The 26,401-nt window shown below is 36.3% G+C and overlaps 1 protein-coding gene across 3 annotated transcripts in view; it reads left to right on the top strand.

Annotated features, from left to right (window-relative positions):
* Window positions 1-26,401, top strand: part of LOC142348355 (innexin unc-9-like) — a 53,171-nt gene that overhangs the window by 9,629 nt on the left and 17,141 nt on the right. For all 3 annotated transcript variants that reach the window (XM_075399673.1, XM_075399674.1, XM_075399672.1), the window contains exons 2-4: window positions 4,729-4,970; window positions 8,409-8,597; window positions 13,726-13,940. In XM_075399673.1, coding sequence (XP_075255788.1) covers window positions 4,826-4,970; window positions 8,409-8,597; window positions 13,726-13,940 — 549 coding nt within the window. In that variant the 5' untranslated portion in view covers window positions 4,729-4,825. The remainder of the gene's footprint in view (window positions 1-4,728; window positions 4,971-8,408; window positions 8,598-13,725; window positions 13,941-26,401) is intronic.

The raw sequence follows: 26,401 nt of genomic DNA, 5'->3' as shown, positions 1-26,401 counted from the left end.
AGGTGAATTCTCTACAACCCAAAGCCTAAGTATGTTACAAAGTCTTGACTTGCGTTGCTCATTAGACATGTAATTGAAGTGGTTACACATAAAGGGCATATTCTGAAAATAATTCTCAAATGAGCGAGTTCTGCTGCTGACATCTTTGTTTGTTACAAGAGATTTTTTTTTAATGGCTTCAAGCAGTCCTTAGATATACAACTCTAAACGTTTCAACTCCATTAAAAACAAGGAGGCTCGTTAATGTGCGTTTGCACATGATGTTCCGACCCGAGCTCCACTACATTTATGACTTAATTGTCAACCAAATGAAGAGATAAAAAAAACAGATGTTTGAGTCTTTTAAAAATTTTACGAAACCTAACCATTAATTGAATTACATAACACCATGCCTCATTACAGCGCTCACGAGATCTGGCATTGAAAACACTACAAGAAAAAACAACAAACAATAAAATATGCGAAAACAAATTTTCACGGCACAATCCCAATATCTAAAATTAAAAGCACCTAGTAACAACGTCGAAGTGCAATCAGATAAAACCTTAACTACACAAATTAGTTTTTCCAAACTATATTGCAGATGGATGTTTTCTTTAATGAGACTAGGTTAAAAATTCGACAAAGAGAAGAAAAAATGAGGTTAAAATCAAAAATCAACCAACATTTTTTTAATCCAAATAAATTCAAAAGTCTGAATAATCTTAAACTTATAACAAAAATCTTTTTGATAAATTTACTAAAGAGTCATTATGAAACTAATGGGACCTGTCTTTGATTAGACTAAGCCATAGGAACGAACTAAAGACGCAAAAAATTACGAAAAATCTTCAAAAACACAAACTATTGAAGCCACTAAAATCATTAGCTATTATCTGAACAGTATGTATTTTTGCTTCAGTTTTAATTATACGTATTTAACCAAAATTATACTGAAAAAGTAAATGGGTTCATTTGGGCCGCATTTGAAAATCATTGGGATCTGTTATTACCTGAAAGTGCTAATAGAAAAGCAAAAGAAACATAAAACGCATCTTGTCCACCAAACAAAACATCAGTTACGACATAATATCTGTAAACATGTTAATTTTTGAAATTCAGGGAAATGGTCGGGACCTCTCAATTACGAGAATAAGTTACAAGATGACGAAAAGAACAACAAAAACTGCAAAGTTTGAAAAATCTTTGAAAATGTATAATATCATAAACTTTAAGACTATTCGCTATAAACTGACTGCTTCGGGTAAAATCAATCATTTAATCGGCATTTACAAGTTTATGAGAACAGTCAGCACTTTACGGCTACTTAAGGAATTAAAAAAAGGCTAAAACAGCAAATTCGAACAATTTAAACGAGAAAAGTGTCAAAGCCATTATAGAATGAACTCTTCAGTAAAAACTTTTCTATTTTCATTTATTTTTAACAGCATTGGGATTGTTTTTATTGTTACAAATTGACTTGAAAAACTACAAACTTAATTAAAAATAATAAAACCACGAAGTTTTTTTAGACAACTACTAGTAACAAAGCCATAAAATTCAATAGCTTTCGATGGAATTAAATAAACATGCTAAGTTCTTCCTCGATGAGAGAGCAATGATATTTTTGTTCACGTGTCATCCGTAACTCATCACATCAAGTATGGCAATTAAAAATACATTAAGACCACAAAATTGTTTAGAAAACCCATGGTATCAACGTCATAAAGTTTATCTTTCCGCAGTAGCCTATAAATAGGCTAAACTATGCCTAAATGAGACGAAAAAGTTTTTTGACATTCAAAACTTATCATTAAGACATTACAATATGTCATTCACTATGAAAACAACAACAAATACAGGCAAGTTCCAAAAATTCAGTGGAAAAGTGCGAGAAGAAAGTGTCGAAGCCATCTAAGCCACAAAATTTTCTCTAAAAACTTTTTCTACGACCTATAAAACATCTCTTCTAAACCAAAGGGTACTCTCAAAGTTAGGATAATGTAATAGGATTGCAAAAGGAACCAAAATTACGAAAAAAACCATAAAAAAATTTAAAAAAAATTATGAAAACTCGTCGCGCATCGGAGTAAAAAACCAATAGTTAGAAGATAAAACCGTTAACTAAAAATTCTTTTGTTGAGATTGAAAGAAAAGAATTCTGTCTGTAGAGAGATTGACTTACATTTCACGAAAATAGTTTTAGATTGATTGATGTTCAAAAAATTTTTTCAAAAAATTTTTTTTAAAGACTTAACAGCCATTAAATTCAATAGCTTTCAACGGAAGTCGATAAATACGCTCCGTGTTTCCCCGCTGTGGATACAAAGATGTTTTTACTGCATAGATAATCAATAAGACATCACAATATGTCCTATGATTATGAAAAAAAAACAACAAATTCAAGCGAAAACCAATAATTCTTGTAGAAAAAAGCAAGAGACTGTCGAAGCCCATTAAATCATACGTTTTTCTCTGAAAACTTTATTTATGAGCCATTGAGTTTACTTTTTCAGCCAATGGGAGTCATTAATTTTAGGATAACAGGATAAGGTTTCAAAGGAACCAATAAAACAAAATGTCCAAAAAAAATTTTAAAAAATTGAAATCTTGTGTCATTGAAGTCATTCAACCAATAGTTAGAGGATAAAACTGCCAACTAGGTCAATTTTGGATGAAGTAGAAAAAATTGATTCTGTAATTACTGAGACTGATTTACAGTTCACGGAAATAAGCTTAAGATTGAATTTTGTTCAAAAAAAGTTCAATTTTTTTTTTGAAATCTTAACAGTCTTTAAATTCAATAGCTTTCAACGGAAGTCAATAAATACGCTTAATTATGCCTGGATGTGAAGACCAAGATGTTTATCATGCATGTTTAATCAATGAGACATCACAATAAGTCTTACGACTATGAAGAAAAACGAATACATGCAAAAAGCAAAAACTCTGTAGAAAAGTGCGAGAAGAAAGTGTTGAAGTCATTTAAACCATACAGTTTTTCTCTGAAATTTTTATCTATAATTCATTGAACGTCTGCGCTACATCAAAGGGGCCATCAGTATTAGGATAACGTGACAAGACTTCAAAAAGAATCAATAATAAGAAATGTCCAAAAATACAAAAAAATGAAATCTTGTAGCCTTGAAGTCATATAACCAATAGTAAGAAGATAAAACCACTAACGAGATTAACTTTTGTTGCAGTAGGATGGAGAGGGGTTCTATCATTACTGAGACTGAACGTACAGTTCAAAAAAAAATAATTTTATGTTTAGTTAATATTAAAAAAAATTCGAAAATTTATTCTCAAAGACTTAGCAGCCGTTAGCTGTCCACTCAAAGCACTAGACAGTTTCATTTGATGCTGATCACAAAATTGATTGCACTTTTAGCCGAAGAGTTTAAGCCGTAGGATTCCAAAAATTTAGTAAAACCTCAAAAAGAAAATCAAAATTTCATTTAAAATTGCAAAAACTGAGATACTAATTCAAAAAGACATGAGCGATTCCTTTGAAACGAATTTTTTGTTCATTGGCCTCATTTCCTTGTAAATGAGGTTTGTCATTAACGGATTTTTGATATGAAAATTGACTAGTCTCTATGTGACTTGAAAACAAAAAAAAAATATGCAAAATTTAAAAAAGAAGGAGCTCTCAAATAGAGTTCGAATATTTTTATAGTAAGCTTCCCTGTGAGACTAGAACTAGACTTTTGATTGCTTTTCGTCTATAGGGAACAGAGAATTGATTTATTTTGTGGCGCGAAATGCAATTTTGAATTAAAATTTTCATAGAAAATTTTTTAAATCAACAAAGTTACGGTAAAATTTGAACAAAAGTGAACCCAAGATTCCGTGTTCACTCGATAACTCCTCGAAAATCTCGATAACTCCTCGAAAAAAAAGTGAAATTCAATAAAATCTTTTTAATTTCGAAATCTACGCTGGACGAGCTTTTTAATGATACCACTCACATTTCTCTACGATGAATATATCGATCGGCCACAATTGTTTGAACAAAAAAGCAGAACCCATTTGAGTATATAGTTCCTTCAGTTAGCTTCCAAACGTTAGTATGTTTGGCTATATGAATTAGATTTGGAGGTCAATAAATTTTTTGCAAATTTTTGTCGTATACAAGTTTTCTGCAAATGTCATCTCTTCAGAATTTATATAAAATATAAGTTTTAGTGCTTTATAGAATAGGTTTCGACGTCAAAAAAAAGCACTTTATGTGACTGACCTTCTTAATTTTTTGCAGAAACTTTTGTATATCAAGTAAATAAGTTCACAAAAGTAAATCAAACCGTCAAGATATTATTTGAAGACTTTGACTACTTAACCGTTTAATTTCTGGCAAATGGTACTTAAAATATATTTCAATATCCTGGTAAAAGATATCATCAATTGATTTCTGGTCAGCTAACTTCTTTTTCAAGTTGAATTTTTTAAGATAGATACTAAAAGCTACTCTTTACGTCACATTCTGCATATCTGGGTTCTTTAATGTGTATTTACGTAGTTGTTAGAGGACCATTTCAACCGTCATAAGTTGATTGTCAAGGAATTAACTCATTGCTCGAAAGATCTCATTAAAAATCTGCAAAAGGATGGTTAAACACCAGCCGTGGCGTGGGAATACATGTAAGCAAAATGCAAAATCCTGCACGTCGTTTTGTTTTGAAAAATGAAGTAATATTTATTGTATACAACTATTATTTATCTGACTGGCAATTATTGATGTTTCAGTCTTCCAAATTCGAGCTCAGATTTTCCAGTTTCGTCTTCCATATCTGAATTAAAGTTTCTTGAACAAAAATCGGACGCGTGAACGAAAGCCGTCAAAATGTTGTCAACAATGCTGCGTGCGCTGGTGAAGCTGAGGCTGAAGGAGGGCTGTGATGGGGACTGGGTTGACAGATTGAACAATAAGTACACTGCTATACTGCTGCTCACATTCTCTTCTCTAGTTGGCATCAAACAGTATGGAGGTATGTACATAAAACCTGCTAGAACAACTAAAGACAAATATTTTGCTAGAATTTTGAAAAAACACAGATAACAATATAATAATAATTAACAATTGCTTCCTGTGCTTTTACATTTAAAAAACACTAAATTCACCCGACAAATAAAGTAAATTGTATTTTTGTGACGGCAAAAGTCTTACCATAATTAGACTTAGCTTTTAAATGGTAAAAGCAAAGAAATTCAGCCGGCAAGTTAGGCGGCGATCTTACATGAATTTATCTGGCTACATTCACTACAAAATAATGTAAGATTGTTATATTGGAGGCTACTTCTTTCACACATTGGGGGGGGGGGGGGTACCTTTTAATGGGGGCGGGTGCTACATTTTTCAAATATTCACTGCCTCCTCTGAGATTCGACCTACCAACCTCCTGCGTCCTCTAACACAGCGCCATCTGTCCTTTGATGTAGTAAATGAATTCTTTATCACAGAGATTCAAATAACACTTTAACTTACTCCTTCGAAGCAGTGAGTTATCTTTCATTACGACGATAGAAGCGGTGAATTTTAGTCAAAATAACCAAATGCGTTGGAGGGAAAAACTATGCCATCACCCTAGCTAACGTCCTCTTAGAAAATTTTGACACCTGCATAATAGCGCAACTTTTACATAGTTTTCGTTAATTTTACAACAGGCGGTCGATTTATTTAGAATTATCGCTAACAACTGGTAAATTTTTGTTTCTTTTTCGCAATATTCGCGGCATTTTTCAAATAGATTTACAGCGCTTAATTTGCCTTGAATACTTGTGATTCCTCAAACTGGGCATTTGTAATTTATAGTTTTTACAAATCTGTACAGCACAAACAAATATTTTCTGCCGAAGAAGATTTAAGAGCAGAGCTGAAAGTGAAGAAATTTTTTTTAAAATGGAACTCAACATGAAGATCAAAACCGCTGCTCTTTTTCTTACACATGTCTACTTTTTTTTATACTAGAAAGCGCATCTTATACCTAATAATGGAGCAGAGTATTTTTAAAGAACAATTTGCTATTAGGTCAAATACCATGTAGCACAATAAGTAATCGGGTCTTTTCCATTAGACCCCCCCGCGAAATTATACTTACAGTAAATGGTGGGGTACTTGTTATACGAAGACTAAGCTGGGGGAAGGGGGCTATATTGGGAAAACTCGGTTTTTCTAACTGTTCCATTACCAAAATTTTGTGAATATTTCGCAAGCGTATCTTCTTCGTTGGCAGGAAAACTATTTTAGGAAACCAATGGAAGGTGTCAAAATGAGACAAACCCTGGTCAAATCTTCCAGCTTAAAAAGATCCCGATCTAAAAGTGGGGCTGCAATAGAACTTTTTAGGAAAAGGCAGCTCAAATCCCGTACATCTCTTTGGGCTGCAATGGGTTGCTGAGGGCAAAAAGATGTAAGTTTGGGGTGCAATTACCCTTAACTCCTGCATTTTTTGAACTTCCAACGGGTAAAATGGCATATCAGTAAGACAGTAATAGTCAATTTTTTTGCAACAAGTAAATTAAAATTATAACCATAAGGTTAAATATAATTGAAAGAAAAAATACTTCAAACAACAAATTTCTTAAAGAATCACATTATAAAATTTTCTTCCGATTGCTTTCTTCCTAAAAATAAAAATAACTTTTAAAAGCTCCTACGTTACTATTCAAAGGAATTTTTTCAGGTTGTGAGAGCAAGAAATCATTCAACGTTTTCTTAAAAACGTTTCCATTTTTTGCCAACCGAGGCCACTGTAGTAACTTATTCCATTTTTGTATGCATTGACGAACGATTGAATTCATTCCAAATGGTTTTGGCATTCTGTCTAATTTTGAATTGTTTTGTTCGAGTATTCTGATGAAAATTCAGATACCCGTGAAAATTTTCAGAATTTTCTGGCCTGGCTATATCATAATGAAATTTGATTAGCGACATTTTTGCTATTATTAGCTCAGCTGGTAGGGTCTTTGTCTGGATTAGCAGATCTCGCTTTGTCATACTTTTTGCGTAGAAAGCACACCTTTATACCTCAGTTAATCTGTCGGTTAAGGCGTTTTAGGTTTTTTGCAGATAAATGTGAAAGCACAAGTGATTTTAGAAGAAGAATGCGCGCGTTCAGGGGAATTTGATGTCTTATTTAGTAAATTGATCGTATAGCATGAGCCATCTTTTTTAAGGTTTTATTCAGCTGTTCATCGAAACTAAGATTCCTGTCAATTTGAATACCAAGATATCTGCAACTTTTTTCTGTTGTGAGAACTTCGTTTTTGTAAAAAATAGATCCGAAATCAGAATTATCGCGCGAGAAAAAGATTAATTCGGTTTGTTTGTTCAAAATTACCGCCACCATTTCTTTCATCATTTTATCTCCATTGCAACCCACTCTTAAACCATTTTAACACCCGTCATATTTGAATACTGTCGTTCTTCAACCCTCAATCCATGTCGCCTCAGTCAGTTGTTCTTAGTTCCAGACCATCAATGACTGATGACTGAAATTTCACTCACAATTTTGGTCTCACAACACATTGTAGCTTACGCTTGCTTACATCACTCACAATTTTGTTCAGGGTACTTCCTCAAATTCCCTTAAATTCCCTCAGATTGAAGTCTATTGCGGCCCAATTTTTCGACATCTTATACCCTTCCCTTGTCAATTCGTCTGCCCCTCTTATCTCATTTTATCTCAGACAAAAAACACCCAAACAATATACGGATAAATTAGGGAAGACATTCGACCCGGGTGTTTATTTCCTAACTTCTTACTAAATGCTAAAAATAGCGTACGTGAGTTTAAAAATCGCGCGATATCTTTAGTGGGAAAGAAGTCTAATGAAGCACAAACACTCAAATACTGAAATTTTCACATTGAGAATAATCTGTTGCCTCTTGATTTACTGTTATCATTTCTTAAAAATTATGCAGAAGTGAAAAGTGTACTTTAAATATATCTATTATTTGGTATACCTGTCATTTTGCAATTGGGGATCAATACATTTTAAAAATTGATCGAGACTGGTCAAAAAATGTTTACCTCCTTACATAATATTTGGTATAATACTTTTTTTTTGCTTTCTTGCAATTAAAAATTATAATCTAATGGTTTATTTTGTGGTTCAATTCGAATCAATTAGTTTATTTTAAATTTCAGTTGCACTATTTATCCCTTATTGACTCATTCTCGTGCTCGTTTAGGAGTTTTTCAATAGAAGTTTGCTGAAAACGCGGTGAACTTTGGCAATAAATCCGCTAATCTCATAAAACTTAAGCTCATTTAGTATAATTTCAGCGGTTTCAACAATTTGTCGTGCAAAAAATGCGCTGAAACGAGCCGGGTGTACCTCCAGCTCTGGTACGCCCTTACTTTATTGATTCCGTTTGACATTTGTTTCATTCGAGAAAATGAATTGAATATTTACTACCATAGGTAGTCCAATCAATTGCTGGTGTCCGGGTCACTTTGACAGTCAATGGGTGGATTATGCGAACAGTATCTGCTGGGTACAGAACACATACTTCCTCCCTTTCCACGTCTCTCTTAAGGATGGGAAGTTGACCCAGAGAGACACTTCCATCTCTTACTACCAGTGGATTCCTGTCATTCTATTCCTCATGAGTAAGTGGGAAAATAAGTTAGTTAATAAAACAGCTGGAAGGGTTCCGGAAACGACCCGAAGAGCCGTCTTCGCCAAAGAAACTAGCCTTTGAAATAGCTAATCTAGTATCTACTAGATCAGCTCAAGAAAAAATATCTTAATTCACATAGAAATAGGATTTTTAGCAAAGAACAAATTTGAGCTAAAAGTTTAGAAAATTTTCGACTAATTCTTGGAATGATACAATAAAAATTTTTCATATCATTAAAATTGTCATCAATTCGTATCTACGCAGAAATATATGATCAATACGCTTCTATTTAAATCTCAAATAAGACAACTAAAACTATAAAAATTGGCGATAAATGTCTAAAATCGCTTAAAAACAAGAAAATTAGTGTTAAATACCTCGAAAGCAGCTTTAAGAGGAATATCAGGGCTAGGAATTTAGTTGAAAACTCAAATAGGCGAAGCCAGTTCTCATAGCCATCAGGCGAAAATTTTGAACTAAAAGTTTGGGGACATTAGGCCGAATAGGACAAAAATTGTGCAGGTGGTGTTTCTAACCTGACGCAATAAAGTACTCAAATTTCCTTTAAAAAATCATTTATATAAAACTGACAATGAAGTACAAGCAAAATTTAGGAAGTTTTGCAAACTACCACATCATTTCTTTGCTCCCCTGTAAAGGATTTTGTCAAAAGTTGCGGAGAAAAGAGGGCAAGGAGAGCATGATAGAACAGTTTTTCTAGAATTAATCCAAATCGTTTTGGGCTATAGGCGTGGAAAAAGTGTCATAAATGATAAATGGGCTTTGAACGTAAGCCCAATTGCTGCAAATTTTCAATAAGTGGAAAAATGACTGTGTTTTTAGCGAACAGACGAGTTGTAGGGACAATTGAGTACTTTATAGCGTCAAGTGGTGGACCTCGAAAAACCGTCTTTAATTATTTGACTTGATTTGCATAGTTTCCCGTCCCCTCATAATTTTTTTGCCTAATATCCCGTCCCCTAATCAAACCACTTTTGGCGCTGCAATTCAATTTTTTCAGCAGTTAAACCACTACCATTTTTTCACGCTTTTCAATCCTTGCTTCCAACTCACTTCAAAAAAAATGATGATAAGAAAGGGACACTCTTCTTTGTTGCTCTTCTGCGAGTGTAGATATTTTACCAAATTAAAAACTCAGAAAGTTTTAATAATTTTAATTTTTAAAAACTTTAAAATATGACTTTCTGCCAATGGTTTTTGGTGAAACCAGAATTTGGGAATTTGTACAATAATATATACGCAAATTTCAAACAAGAAGGCTCGCTTGTTCTGTGTGTAGCACAGAATGTTCCCATAATAGCTTTTGAAACCATAACACATATCAATATATCAAAAACGACAGTTCGGAAACATTTCTTTTAGCACCAAACATTATTTTTATCAAGCTTTTACGATAAAATCTAAGGTTAATTATTTGAAGTTTGAAACACAAACAACTCGGAAAAGTCCTTCATTTTTAGGACAACCAAAAAACCTGAGTAAATATTAATTTCGAAATACGTAGTTGCACTTAACTCATGATAAACTTTATGAATTGTTTTCCTGAAACTTGTTGTAAATGAACACCGACCCTTTAGGTTTGAATTCTCTTGCATTAAAAATCTCAACAAGTGTAAAGGCAAAAAGATTATTTCTCTTTCTTCCAGGGTAATTTTTTAATACTCTAATATTTGCTCAACAAGGCCGTTTTAGTCAACAACATTGGTGAGTGTGGCTGCAGAAGTTACAACAAATCTATTAAAACAATAAAGTTTTAATGTTCTACGGAGATAATCGAAAAAGAACACAAAAATGTTTAAAGAAACAGCGGTTTCATGTCACGTGTACTGAGCGAAACCTTTCGTATTTCCAGCTTCTCATAGCCGTAATAGTTTGCTTCAGAAATGTAAAACACTGTAAACTGAAACAAACTTTGATCAATTGTTATAGTTATTTCGGTTATGTGCCTTACATTATCAGCGGGAAACAATTTTCTTCATTTTTCAAAAACTTATTCTCGTAACATCCCCTAACCGGTGGCTTTGATGAAACAAAGAATTTAAATAGCATGTAGAAGTCAAATTGAAGGTAATTTTATTGTCAATCGGCAAAAACAGTTGAAACGAAACAATCTGTGCGAGAAACTCATGAACATCAAAGCACACGTCCTGGAAAACAAATCGAGCAAAAAACATGCAAATTTTGAAAGAACAAGAAATTTAAGACAATATTACCCATAACAATTGAATATAAGACTAATTTGTAACAAAGCAGCAGTCGAAAATATTCGATATGAATAATTTAGATGTCGCTTCCTTCTTCACATGTTGAGAGATGTTCTTCTATGAGATAATACCGAAATTGTTAGAAAGATTGATTTCATAGCTTATTCAACTCTGGAGGTAAATATAAACATTTTGAGAAACATTAGGAAATAATAATAGTTCTATGGTGTAGTTTTCGTTTTATCACTCCGAAAAAAAAATTATTGCAAAATGAGCACCAAATCTAAGAAATGAAACTCTCAAACTTTGCATCAATTTTGATAGAATCATAAGCTACGTATAGGAAGAGTCAAAAGGAAGTCCTTATATTCTATTAGGGAGCAATGCAGAGACCTGAGTTGTTTTTGGTTCAAGCAGAAAACCGAAAAGTTCACCAAAAGTGAATTATAAAATTAAGTTTTTTTAGTTGTAAAATTTGTTTCCTGAAAAAACGACGTTAAAATTATTTAAAACATAGAAAGAAGTGAGCAATTCATGTAACAATGGCTTTGAATTGCTTCATTTTGGAACTCAAAAACGCCAGAACAAAAGTGGGAACAAAATTTCAAAAAGTAACAACTTTTCTGTTTTGAAAACACGTTCGTTTCTTAGCAGGTAGTCTTCATAAGTATAAATTAATCTGAGTGCCATTAAAAACTGCCTGCTTTCAATACGATTTGATATCCTTAATGATCAGTAGGCGAGTCGACAAATGGGACTTTGAAGAGGAGAAGTAGAATTTAATTACATCGACATTATTTTAAAAATTTTTATTTTCGAAGTAAAAAAACTTATCAGAGTCTTGTAAAGTGATACAAGCATTCAAAAACAAGCACAAATGGAATAAACTTTTTATTTTTAATAGAAGTCGCGAAGAAATTTGATAATGAAAAGGGGATTCAACTAAAAGCAGTAGTCAAGACACGGCAAGTCAGCAAAGACTCTTGAGAATCTGATCTCTCCCTTATCTCACAAATAGCCGTTCGCAACCTGAAATCTAATGTTTTTTGCTCTAGGTGATGCCTCAATGGGATCAGTTGATCTGCTAACTGATGAGCCCCTTCAAATTTGACTTCGAATTGACCTCAAAGTCATCAAGAATTATTAAGAGTTCTTCAAAAAAGAAGAGCGCAAAAAAATAAATATTTGAAATTGGAAATCATTTATGGCTGATTGTGTACATGGAGCTGCTCTTAACAACTCACATTGGTTGCTGGTTCAATGAATAACACAAAAATGAGGAACGTGTTAAAATTTTAAAAATGTCAAAAAAATATCTGATTGCTTTTTCGAATCTTAGTGAAGTCCAAAAAGCACAAAATACAGAATCAGTCATTCCGAGCAGTCAATGCAGAACTGTCGAGCAGTCAATTATGCACGCGGAAAAGGTGCTTGACATGACTAACATATAAAATTTTCTTAGTTTGTTGGATTCGATATGAGAAATCTTTATATCTTGTGGTTTTTCAAAAATTTTTTTAACAATTAACCATTAATAGGCAGATCTCTATTGACTTTCTCACTGTCTATCAACACATAAACAAAGACTTAAAACAAACTGAACATTGAATGAAAAGTTAGGTTAAAAAAGGTGAGGGACGGGTTAAAAATTTAAAAGATGTCTAAAAATGGGCTGAAAATTTGTCACCAATTTTTTTTACAATTTTTTTTTGTTGTTCTGACTATATAAAGACTTTTGGCAGAATGAATAGATTCGTGTTTTTGAAATATGCACTCCAACAACCACTAGTGGTCGTTAGAGATTGAATTTTGACCAAAACTTTAGCTAAAGTTGATCAAAAATTGGGCTGAATTGGCTGAAATTGTGGGTAGAAAATGGTGCAATTTTTTTCCGAAAAAGCAAAATTTTTAATTTTTTTGTTGTGAAATTCTAGACACAGGGAGCTTCAAATTGATACCACATATGTTAGCCTGGGATGCCCTAAACAAACTAAAAAAGGTCTGAACAATGAAAAGTGGGGCTAGCATATAGTTGTCCCATATTTTTCAAAAAATGTGGGAACAGTAAATGAAACAATTTCGTTGAAAACCGGGATTTCACCTGTGGTCCAGGTGCATTGTTAGCTCAGTACCCGGTTTGGTTGTCCACCGCTAAAAAATTGTGAAGAGAGTGGAAAAGTGGGAAAAAATGGATTTTTCCACTGTTGGTTTGACAAGAGTTAAGGTTGGAAACAGTGGAACACAGGTAAAGCTTTTAAAAACTAGAGGTGCAATTAAAAGTGGAAACTGTTTTCCATCAGTAGGGATAATAAGAGAAACTAATTGATTCCGACGTTAAAAAAACTTTCCTCCAAGCGAGATTCTACTCTTGTCTACGGAACTCTAGACGTACACACTTTCATTGAGATAGGTCACGTTTGACATAATGATAATGAAATGCTGGGTCACTTAGATTCAGGGCGGAATTAAGGGGCAATAAAAGTAGAATGCTGAGGTCTCCCCTCGTCCACTCTTATCCCGAAATTTTAAGGTTCGAGTCTAATGGTAGAATTACGGTGGAATAATTATCAAATTCAAGTTGACTTAAATATGGAAAACGCTCAAATCCTCGACTCAGGATTGATTGTTTGTAGCCGCAAGCGCAATTCGAACTCTTGGGTTCTCAAGAAGAGTAGAGATATTTTCTTGTTAATTGGGTTGTTGGGTTGTTGCCTCCTGTCCCTGCCTCCCAGATTAGAATGATTAAAAGCCGATCCGTATCTGTCTGCTCTACTACCCCTGTGTGAAACCCAAGTTGGTCTGATTAGAGCCGGCTTGGGTTGCAAAATTCATTCTGCGCAACATATCAGATAACCATATATCATATAGATGAAAAAATTGTCAAGTGTTCAGGTGCCTCGTTCTACCTGCCCTATGTGCTTTGGAAAGAGGCCTGTTCAGCAGTGGGTCTGGACGTGGACTCTCTAGTGTCCTCCCTTACAGCCTTTGACTCCACCATCAACCCAGAGATCTGGAACAAGACACTCACACAGGCTGCCAGACAGGTGGAGAGGTACATCGAGAGCCAGAGGGAAATCCGCAGTGGATATATTATCAACGCCAGAAAAGTAAGCAAAAATTGTTCATTGTATTTATAAGAATGTAAGCGAACTAAGGCACGTTTTGCATTAATAACGGTTGAAACGCCCAATATAAGTATTGACATTAGACAAAAAATTGATAATAACATTAGAGGGGTGTAGAAGAATCAAGTTAGGACGACCATTTTTACCGGTTGGGTTGGAGGAAGGACATGGAGAAGAGAGGGGGAGTGGAATATGGCACGCAAACTGAAAAATGTGTTCATTACCCCAATACTAACTGTCCCTTTCAAAATTGCATACTTTGACTTGGCGTTTCCTATTTCTATAGCATGCTCGGCAAAAATTTGTAAGACTTCTTCCAGAATTATCGACTTAAAAGCTTGTGATGAGTTCTCGGAGTTAATTCTTGAGGACAGTTTATTCCAGCACTACAAAACTCTGTACAGTACTTAGCTCACTAGTTCATTCGTTTATCTGTAGAACAAAAATCTGCTCGAATTTGTTACTATTTGCCACGACCATGCTTTAAGATTAGCTTACACAAAATGAAAAATGGTTACAATGTTGCCATTCGTTTCCGCAAAACGCCAAAACTACGCCAAGTAACGTAACGTTCACAGTTGCTGTAATTCAGATGATCTTGGGGTTGGTCTACCCAATTGACGCATAAAGAGTTGACGCATGTATAATTATTCCAAACTAAAAAATTGCTAGACTTTTTAAGTGATAAATATTTGAAAGTTTCTTATGAATTGGTGGCCGAGTTTGGGCAATACTTTTCAGGTAACAAAACTAATTCAAATATTTCACAATTAAGATGAAGCTCGTGTCCTTTGTTTGAGCGTCTTGAGGTACCCAGAAAACACTAGCGAAAAGGGGCATACAAACTGGAACATTATGCAAAATCGAAAAAAATTGCCGTCAAAAAGACGCTGTCGTTTTTTTTGGTTTTGCTTTTGTAGAAAACTTTCAGGCAGTGACTTTGAAAAATTGAGTATTCCCAGGATGACGTGCGTGTGTGACCCAAGATAGCTCTTATCAGACTGAACTGCCTCGCGCACAGACCGTGCCAGATCGTCCAGACTGAAATCAGCTCTGATCAATACAACTTGAGTTGCGCACGGGGGGAATAAGACCCCTGATGGACTGACACTCTTAACCGTAATCGTTGATGTGGCGGTAATCACTAGTATAATGTATTTTTTGCGGAAAAATAGATGTCATTTTATTTATGTTTTAAAACATATATCTAGTCTAATCATTCGTTAAAAGAGCACGTCTAAGTTTCACGTTGTTGGACAAAAGAGTCGAGTTTTTGTTGCAATTTTGGCGGATTATTTGAATCATCTTGAAAGTTGCAATAGCATCGGCAACATGCTGCAAGGGCATAAAGGGGGCATCAAGGGTGGGAAAGGGGTAACTCACGTTGCCTAAAACCGGAGCGAGAAAAATCGAAAAAAAATCTACGGAGAAAAAACGCGTGCGAGACCGGAAACGGGGCGAACGAACGTGCCGTAAGCCGTTTTTACCTTTACGACTCGAGTTTCTCCATCTCGTCCTGGCGTTGTCTCCATGACTCTTCCTAGTGGCGAGATGCCTCTTGGTGTTTGGTCTTTCAACACCCAAACAATGTCGTCCACTTTGAGCGGTCGATCGTTGCTGTTTGACCATTTTGACCGTCGGCTAAGCGTTGGCAGATACTCTTTCACCAAGCGTCGCCATATATGGTTCATCAGCTTCTGCGTGTTCTTCCATGTTTTCAAGCTTGCAGGTTGCTGGTCTCCAAATTGTCCTGCTGGCATACTATTGAAGGGACGCCGGATAAGAAAGTGGTTTGGAGTCAAAGGTTCCTCGTTGTCAGGCTGCTCAGCAACGTTAGTCAGTGGTCTGGAGTTGAGGATTGATTCTGTTTCCACCATGATTGTTAGGAAAGCGTCAAAAGAGAGTCTTCTGGATCTTAGAATGAGGAGGAGCGTTCTTTTGGCGCTCTGGATCAAACGCTCCCAGATACCGCCAAATTGAGGGCCGTATGGGGGCTTGAGTTTCCACGTTGTATTGGTACTGCTAAAGCTTTGTAGATTTTGTCATTGTCCAAGGCTTTAACAGTTTTCTTCAGTTCTTCAGAAGCGCCAACAAAACTTTTCCCGTTGACGCTGTAGAGAAGTTGGGGCTGGCATCGACGACTGCAAAATCTTCTGAAGGCATTGAGAAACGTATCTGTGTTTAGGTACTGCAGAGTTGTTGATGCTTGTGCTTCGCAGGGAAGCTCAAGAAAGCTAGTAACCTTATCCAGCAGGAAGGTGAACTGGCTTCCGGGGTCGATCAAGGCGTATGTATCAAACACTTTACTTCCGTTTACAAATGAAACTGGTAGTATTTGTAGTTGTTCATACCATTCAGGAGGAGGAATTGTGTTTCGGTTGATACTGAAGTTTTGGGTCGGATTCGAGGCATTGAAATGGGCGCGTTGAATATTTTGTTGCTGTGATTGTTGTTTACAACAGAGCGATTGACCATATCTTGTGTGCTGGCTCTTTTTACTGCTGACAGTGTCAGTACTTTTGTTTTGATTTTGTTGTTGAAAGGATGGATGTGTTTGGGGGCTTGCTAGATTTTGTGTCGGCTGATTGGGATTGCTTGTTGAGAAGGCAGCGGTGGGCCGCTTAACTTGTTTCGAAGGATCATGCAAAGTTGTGTGGTGAAATCCTTTACATTTTTGGCATCGTTTTGTGGACGGACATGACTGCTTAAAATGTTTGTTGCTTAAACAATTCGAGCAGAGGTTGTTCTTGCTCACAACGTCATACCTTTGGTCTGGCGCACATTTCTGGTATTCAGGGCATGTTGCGAGTATGTGACTTCCTTTGCATTTCTCGCAAGACTTGTTTGACTGATCAGCATCTTTACGCAGAAGAAAGGGTGGTTGACCATGCGGATTTGCAGGGCGACTTGAGTGCAATGAGTTCTGTTTCCAATTGTTTTGTGAATTATTAGAAAATTGATTCATAGCATTGCTGTTCCTATTATCATTGTTGTTAATCCGGCTAATGTTATCATTATTTTGCCGAAAATGTTCCAATTTTTAAACGGCTTAGTAACATTTTCTCTGTTGATTTTGTCGTATACTTGGGCCTGTACTTCAAGCCACTTCTGAAAATCAAAGACGGTTGGTTGATTACCAATTGATTTTATTGTATACTCTGTCCATTTTATCAGAATATTATGTGGAATTTTTTCATTTGGCTTTTTCATCAATGTTGATCTTTGCAAGTGAGCTTTGAATACTAAATATTCGAAAGCTTGCACTAAACGTTTGAGAAAAGAAGCAAAAGATGAAAAATTCTGTTTGTTGTAGTCATTGTTCGGACGCCAGGCTTTCAGTTGATTGATGAAAGCGTTCACAACAATGCTGGGATCTCCAAAGTGATTCATAAGCTCTTTCAAAGCAATCGTGTAGTAAGCTGAGTCACACGAGTAGGCTTGAGTTTTTTCTTTGGCTTTTCTTACGACCGAGTTCTGTAATTATGTTATTCGGTGTGTGTCCGTAAGGCTAGTATTATTGTGAACTAGGTTGAAAAAATTGTTTATCCACCCATGGTATTTCAGTGGGTTACCATTGAAATTAGATATTGTTATTGGTGGAAGTTTAATGGAACTTTTTTTTTGTTTTGTAAATTAAAATTATTTTCAAAGGGGATTGTTTCTGTTTGTATTTCAACTCGTGGCTGAAACAGTTGCTTTCCAGGAAAGGTCCAATTTGGAATTTGTTTCGAATTTCCCGACAACTTTGGTTGGCTAATATGTTGAGTAATGGGGGATGAATGGCTGTTTGGTAGTTTGTAAATTGATTTTCCGGAGTAAGCGGAAAACTAAGTGACTGAGATGATGTACAGCAAACAAGGTTGGTACCTTGGTTGTTGAGAGTTCTATTGGGGGGGAAAAAACAATTCCATCCTTTGGTTCTTCCGTTTGATTTCCATTGCTAAAATGAATTCCAGTTGGGTAATGTAGGTTCTGAAATTGTTGGGAAACGTTTGTTTGCGCTATTGTTGGTAACGACATTGCTGACGCCAATTTTCCGCTGTTCTGGTTTTCACCTATTGGAACAGCCGAAAATTGAGTGTTTGAAACGGTTTGAGCAGTTGCACTTTGATTGTTGTCAAAATGTAGGGGATTATGACGAATGTCCTCGTAACAATATGGATTTGGCGTGGTCTCATTTGTCACTCTATTTGTTCCTTTCTCTGAATGAAATTGACGCTGAAGCATTTGCTCATTTAAATTGCATGAACTTGATGTTTGGTATGTATTGGTTTTGTTAACTGAGCAGTTATGTTGAAGTGAGTTTTGTAAATCTAATGCAAGACGTTGTATGCTTTGATCTTCTCTTTTGTTATTCAATGGAACAGAAGACTTTTTTTGGTCTAACTGTGGCACTTGCTGGTTGATTCATTGGCATATCGGGCAATGTGATTGACTTTGAACTAGAGAACTAGTTCAATTTTCCAATTGACAAGTGAGTTAATTCCGGCTGGTTATCAATAGATTGAACAGGAAATATAACTGCAGTTTGATTCACTGGAAAGTTGGGTTGTTGAAGTGAAGCAAACTAGTTAAAAAGTTTTCTTGCTCTCTGAGAACAACCTTGTGTTCTGGGGATTGAGGATTACTCAAGACAAATCTGTCCTGGATGTTTGCTCTGGATAATAGGGTTGATGCTGGTGTTGGGGGCTGCTAGCAACGACATCGATTGATTTATCTGTTCAACCGTCATAGAATTTTTTACTGATTTTTCAGTCAATTCTCTAGTATCCTGCGCAAATTGTCTGTTGCTCTGAAGTAATTTTGAGAGGAGGTTGGCTTTATTTTCTCCCTGCGGAAGGAAAAACGATGGTTTCGCCGGTCTTGGGGGCACTGGAGGCGAGACATCGCTGGCAGGTGTCTTCACTGTCATGATGTTTTGCTCTGAGTGTTGGGAAACCGGTGTCAATCGATTCAACTCGAGTTGTCGTCTTGAGGACAGTGTGACGCAGCTGATGTTATCGCGCACTAGAGTTGACGATTGACTCAATTGACCATCATCGTCGAGACTGTTGACTTATAGTTCCAACTTTTCTAGACGTTTCACGACTGCGTTTATGCTACTGGAGCTTACTTTTTCCATCATGATGCTGTCAAGGTTTGTCTTCAGCTCTTCAACGCTCTCCTTGATTTTGTTGATCAACAAAGAATGAGTGCGGAAGCTTTTTCTCTGCTCAACGGATGTCTGTAAGAGATCAAGCTGATTTATCATGTTGAGCTCAGTCATTTTGAACTTGTTCAATGCGTATTGTAACTTCTGGTTGTTTTCTTTTGTCATCTTGATGAACCGGCTGTAGTCAACTCGTAATGGTTCTGTCGTATTTAGGGTAAAGGTAAAGAACGGCTCGAAATTTACGGAGCGACGACTTTTTTGGTAAATAAATATCTTTTATGTTTATGTAGGCTAATCAGCCTAGCTTTTTTTGTTCAAAAGTAGCGACGCAACTTTTCACGAAAACAAGAGTCCTAAATGTGTTTTTTGGTGCTAAATCTAGCTAAAAATTTGCTTAAAAAGAGGAAAACTAAGCGTTCGCGCGTGTGTACCGTTGATTTGTTGATCGGGACCAAATAATTGCGTTCAATTTTTTATATATATATATATATATATATATATATATATATATATATGACTTTGCAACGATTATCCTGTAAGTTTTTGTTCTCCTTTAATCACAATCAAGGTACCAGAAAAATTTTAGGAGTGTTTTCTTTTTTTTGCGTGTGGAGTTTTAGGAACAAATAAAACCTAAAAACCAAACAAATTAAATCTATATTGATACATCTGCAAAAAATTAATTTTTTTTTAGAATTTGAAATGCGGTGCGACGAGGCAACATGAGCTATAGAAACGCAGAGAAAACTGTTTGCTTAAATGCTGGGTCTGATTTGAAGCTCTTTTCCAAGAAATTCTGTTTTGCGATTCTTATGAAGTTATGGACAACTGCTACCATTAAACTGCTTGTATTCGTTTCTGGATAATATCTGCCACCTATGAATTGCTCATCTTTACTTTGATGACTACTGCGACTCAAAGGAAGCACACTCCTCTTCAGGTGGTGACTACTGAGACCAAAGGGGAAAAAGGGACTTCTTTCGGCAACTTATGAGACCGCGGACAAAAAAGAAGAGACGTTTGAGTTTTCCAACTTAAAGGGACTATATGCGTGAGAAAATTTGTGTATGGAATTATTCGAGAGCGTTTTATTTGCTTCTTTTTGAGAAAAAAAGAAAATAGATCTTATCTTCTCTTTTTTATTTCTCTTGAGAAGGTATTTTCAGTGTATACTACTCAATTAACTAGATGCGCGGCTAGTAGTATGCAAAATTAAAACAAAGTAAGTGTAAATTTCGGCTTTTCTTAGGAATGCATACTACCCCACTAACTAGGCTCGCGGCTAGTAGTTTGCAATTAAGATCAAAGAAAACACTTTTTGTAGGTTTTTTTTTGTCAGAAGCTTTTCAAGAATTTTCTGTCTGTTTTTTTTCGGTTTTCCAGAATGGTTATATAGTTTCCCAGCTTGTTTTGTATTGAACTGAGGAGGTTTATCAAATAGCTCTTTTTGAAAATTGATTGAATTTTTTTTAAGAAAAAAAGTTAGAAAAAACGTTTTTTGATTTTTATTTAACAGAGAAACAATTTGGCCACTTTTCTGTTGCTTCTTTGCAGTTTTGCAAGGGGATGAAATAAGTTTTCAGCTTCTTTGCAAACAAACAGAAGCGGCTTTTCCGAACACTTTCTTGTTATCTACTGAAAATTTCCAATAAACTTTAGAAATATGTTTTTTTGAACTTTTTAAGTAAAAGAAGCAAATTTGCAAATTTCAAGTTGCCTCTTTACAAACTTGTATATTCAATCAACTGATTTTGAAGCTTGTTTTCCAAAAAAACCAGGGGGGCTAATCAATGGGTTTCAGTGGAACTATTAATTGATTTATTCAAAACGTTAGGGGAATGGAGTCAAAGAAGCAAATGTCAAAATTGAGTCGCCTCTTTTGTAAAATGCATAGCCGATAAACTGACTGTGACTCGTGTTTTCTGACAAACCCACGGGGGCTAATCAATGGGTTTTTTGAATTTATTAGAAAGTTTTCATTAAAACGTTAGAAAAACGTTTTTTGAGTTTTTGTAGTCAAGGAAGCAACTTTTGTCAAAATTGAGTTGCTTCTTCACAAAATTGGAAAATCGATAAATTGATTATGAAGCTTATTTTCCAACAAACCCAGGGGGCTAATCAATGGGTTTCAGTGAAACTATTAAATGTTTTCTTCAAAACGTTAGGAAAACGTTTTTTGAATTTTTAGATTCAAAGAAGCAATTTTTGTCAAAATTGAGTTGCTTCTTTACAAAATTGCGAAATCGATAAACTGATTTTGAAGCTTATTTTCCAACAAACCCAGGGGGCTAATCAATGGGTTTTTTGGATTTATTAAAAAGTTTTCATTTAAACGTTAGAAAAAGGTTTTTTGATTTTTGACGCTCAAAAAGGCACTTTTGCGACTTTTTCTTTTTTGAGCAAAAATTTTACATAAGGAGTTTAACCAAAATAAAGTTGATTTACGGTCCGACTGAAGTGTTCTATTCAATTAAATATAATACTTTCATGTAGATTTTTTGCGACAAATTGAGAAAATTGTTTTGAGTTTTTCCGATGCAAAAAACGCTATATCGTTTTTTTCGTGCAATTTGTGTTTTTTTTCGTTAATTGCTGACTTGTTGTTTCTCATGGCTACTTCATTAATAAACCATCAACAAAAGCTTGTTGGGGAACAATTTTTGTGTGTTTGAGATTTTTTTGTTGCAAAAAAAATCACGTTTTTTTGGATACGTCTAACAGGGGAAAGGACTTCTAAGGTGACGTCTGGAACCTCGGGCGATCATCTCTTGGTGACTTCTGTAACCAGAAAAAAAATGTCAGGCCTTCTTGGTCGGGTGACGTCTGAAAACCCTTGAATCAAAAACTCTTCGTCTTTGGTTGGCTCGTCTGCAATAAGAAACTCTTCATCTGTCGTAGTCTTGGATATTAGTCTTGGGGTGTGCTCATGCCCCCTCTTTGTTTCAAAAAAAAATTAAATTACATTCAGAAGGTTTTATGTCCTTTTTATCAAGGCGGATGGTCGCCAAAATTATGTTTTAAAACATATCTCTAGTCTAATCATTCATTAAAAGAGCACGTCTAAGTTTCACGTTGTTGGACAAAAGAATCGAGTTTTTGTTGCAATTTTGGCGGTTTATTTGAATCATCTTGAAAGTTGCAATAGCATTGGCAACAATTTATAAGGTTTTTCGTATGTTCACTAAAAAAATATTTATTCCATACAAGGAAAAATTTTCAGCTCAACAGCATTTTCCTAAGTTTTGTCTTTAGCGAGGTCTTTTATGTCTCTCGAGTAAAATTGGGAAGTGCTCTTCAAAATACAGTCCCCTTAGGGTTTATTTATCTCTTCTCTGTCGGGGGACTGGCAGTTTTCTCGGTTAAAGATCTTGGTTCTCAGCAAAATTTCAGAGTCTGGAAGGAATTCTGACCAGACTGTGCACACTCTGAAAATGGATCTTTTCACAAAAACTAGAAATACTCTAGGCCACGCTATGATCAGACTATTCAGACTTTGAGCGGGTGTCTGATCAATATTTCCAGATGCAAGTAGTCCTGCCAGACTTTGTGGAAAGGCCGCAGTTCACCCCCGTGTGTGACCCTAGTCGGTCTGCACAGAGGTGGCTCGGGCTCCGCACCTCATCCTGGGTTGGGACATGAAAGTACTGATTTTTGGTCAAATGTCTACTGAAATGGTACATTGCGTTCACTAAAACCTGTTAGTTTCCTGGAAAACAGTTGAAACTGAACTTGTTTTAAAACATATCTCTAGTCTAATCATTTGTTAATTTGTTAAAAGAGCACGTCTAAGTTTCACGTTGTTGGACAAAAGAGTCAAGTTTTTGTTGCAATTTTGGCGGTTTTTGAATCATCTTGAAAGTTGCAATAACATTGGCAACATGCTGCAAGGGCACAAAGGGGGCATCAAGGGTTTTCGGAGGCATCAATTGATTGAAGTCTTTTCTCATCTTCTTTGAAATTGGCTCTGAAACTGTAGGCTTAAATGTTGTCAATATGGTCAGTACATCAACTTGTGGGAAAGGGGTAACTCACGTTGCCTAAAACCGGAGCGAAAAAATCTTAAAAAAACTGCGGAGAAAAAACGCGTGCGAGACCGGAAACGGGGCGAACGAACGTGCCGTAAGCCGTTTTTACCTTTACGACTCGAGTTTCTCCATCTCGTCCTGGCGTTGTCTCCATGACTCTTCCTAGTGGCGAGATGCCTCTTGGTGTTTGGTCTTTCAACACCCAAACAATGTCGTCCACTTTGAGCGGTCGATCGTTGCTGTTTGACCATTTTGACCGTCGGCTAAGCGTTGGCAGATACTCTTTCACCAAGCGTCGCCATATATGGTTCATCAGCTTCTGCGTGTTCTTCCATGTTTTCAAGCTTGCAGGTTGCTGGTCTCCAAATTGTCCTGCTGGCATACTATTGAAGGGACGCCGGATAAGAAAGTGGTTTGGAGTCAAAGGTTCCTCGTTGTCAGGCTGCTCAGCAACGTTAGTCAGTGGTCTGGAGTTGAGGATTGATTCTGTTTCCACCATGATTGTTAGGAAAGTGTCAAAAGAGAGTCTTCTGGATCTTAGAATGAGGAGGAGCGTTCTTTTGGCGCTCTGGATCAAACGCTCCCAGACACCGCCAAAATGAGGGCCGTATGGGGGATTGAATTTCCACGTTGTATTGGCTACTGCTAAAGCTTTGTAGATTCTGTCATTGTCCAAGGCTTTAACAGTTTTCTTCAGTTCTTCAGAAGCGCCAATGAAAGTTTTCCCGTTGTCGCTGTAGAGAAGTTTGGGCTGGCATCGACGACTGCAAAATCTTCTGAAGGCATTGAGAAACGTATCTGTATTGAGGTCTGGACACGTTTCTAAGTGAACTGCTCGCGTCACCATGCATGTAAATATTAGAGCATAATGTTTTTCTAAAATGCCTTTGGAATCTTCGATGTAGAAGGGTCCAAGGAAATCTACACCAGAATTAGCAAAGGGGAACTGTGTTTTTGGTGTTGGAAAACAAAAACTAGGTAATGGTGCCATAATTGGTTGAATGTTTTTCGTGTCAAAGCGTCGACATAAGAAACAATGAAACCGTACGCTTGCTAACGCTTTCCGAAGGCCAATCACATGGTAACCTTGTTGAATGAATGCTTTTGTTGGTTCTGTGGACTGGTGAATACATATTTGATGGGCATGTTCCAAGTACAAACGAACAATTTTGTCCTTGGCGTGCAAAATTATTGGACGTTTTTCCAAATCCAGTTGTGTTGGTGCATACTGCAATCGACCACAAGATCTGAGTAATCCGTCCTCATCCAACAGCGGATTTAAGCATCGTATTTTGCACTTAGAATCTAGTTGGATTCCACGTTGTAAGGAATTAATGGTCGAATGGAAAAAACTGTCCTGAGATAATTTCAGGAGATAATTTCTTGATAATTGAATGTCTTCAGTTGTGTATTGGTGATTGTTCGATCGCATTTTCTTTGCACGATTAATTAGGTTGAAAACTGTTGCAACTGTCAGAAGAAGTTTGTTCCATGTTGAGAATTTACTCGGATCGACTATAGGTTTAATTGTCTTGGGACTTCTCGTGACTGCCGCACATGTTGCGCGTGGTTTGTTTATCTCATTCCAGGTCGACTCGCTTTGGCAAAGAAATTGGGGTGGATCTAACCATTCCTGCTGAATTTCGTTTGTCTCAAGACCGCGAGTTCCGTGATCGGCGGGATTGAGATAAGTTGAGATGTGATGCCATTGCTGGGGTGAAGAACTTTTATGAATTTCTCGCAATCTGTTTGAAACAAAAACGTTTTGCTTCTTATTTGAGGCTATCCAGTCCAAAACTACTTGACTGTCGGACCAGAGAAAAATTTGGTCGAATGTCAGTGTCATTTCTCTTTGGATCAGTTGTAGAAGGTGCACTCCTATAACAGCGGCTTCTAGTTCCATTTTTGGCACACTTATTTGTTTAATGGGAGCAACTTTGCATTTTCCCATGAGAAAGCGTGCTTGTGGCGGAGTGGTTTGACTATTGGTTGTACGGAGGTAAGCAACGGCTGCCATAGCTGCCATTGAGGCATCCACAAATATATGAAGTTGGCTGCTTGTGATTTTACTGAAATTGTGAACAGTTCTTGGTATTCGGATTTCGGGCATGGCAAAGTAGCTGTTTAGAACTTTCTGGAGGTTATGGTGTAGTTCATGTGGTATCAAATCATCCCATTTTCTTCCAAGTTTCCAAATCTGCTGCAAAACCATTTTGATTCTAATTGTCAGGGGAGACAACAGGCCGAAGGGATCGAAGATTGAAGATACCAAACTGAAAATTTTCCTTTGTGTGTACACTGTTGAATCTTTAGGAAATTGTTGTAGGGGAAACATGACAAAATCGTCAGTTGTTATGATCCATTTTTGACCAAGGACTCTTATGATCTCTTTTGTCTCGTCTTTGTCGTCGGAAGAGATTTCAGCAAGTACATCTGGTTGGTTCGAAACAAATTTTGTCAACCTGAAGCCACCATTTTTCAGGCATCTTGTTGTCTGTGATATGACTTCTTTGGCTTCTGAAATTGTTGGCAGGGAATGAATGTAGTCATCCATATAAAAGTGGTGTTTAATAGCGTTCAAGGCGGCTGGAAATTCACTTTTGTTGTCTTCTGCACATTTATTGAGCACATAAATTGCGCAAAATGGTGAACATGTTGCGCCAAAGATTAATCTAGTGAATTGAAATTGTCGAATGGAGTTGTCTATCATCCAAAGGAAACGAAGAGCAGACTGGTCTTCTTGTCTCATGGCAATCTGCATAAACATTCCTTCGATGTCTGACAAAACAGCAACCGGGTGTTCTCTGAATCTCAACAGCACTCCAACTAAGTTATTTAGCAAATCAGGACCAGTTAGAAGATTTGAGTTCAATGATTCACCGCGGAATTTTGATGCTGCGTTGGCAACTCTTCTCACTTTTCCGGGTTTGTTTGGATTAGTGACTGGATGATGAGGTAAGTACCATATTGACTCTGGGGGTGGTGCTTGCATTTCGACTGGCTTGACAAAATTTTTATCCAAGTCTGTTTGGAGTGTCTGGTTGTACTTCAGATTGAGACCGGGATCGTTTTGTAGTCGTTTTTGTAGACTTTTAAGTTGACTGACTGCTGAGAAATAGTTATTCTGGAGGTTCTTTACAGGTTTCCAAGGAAGGCCAATCTGATATCTTTCACCGTTGTGACAGATTGAGTTTTCCATTGTTTGGACTGCTAATTGATCTAGTGAGCTGTCTTCATTCTGTTCGGGTAATGTACCTTCAGCTTCT

The sequence above is a fragment of the Convolutriloba macropyga genome, chromosome 10, assembly GCF_964194025.1.
Source record: "Convolutriloba macropyga chromosome 10, txConMacr16.3, whole genome shotgun sequence".
NCBI lineage: Eukaryota > Metazoa > Xenacoelomorpha > Acoela > Convolutidae > Convolutriloba > Convolutriloba macropyga.
Note: the sequence above shows the minus strand (reverse complement) of the source record. Positions and strands in the feature narration are given on the sequence as shown.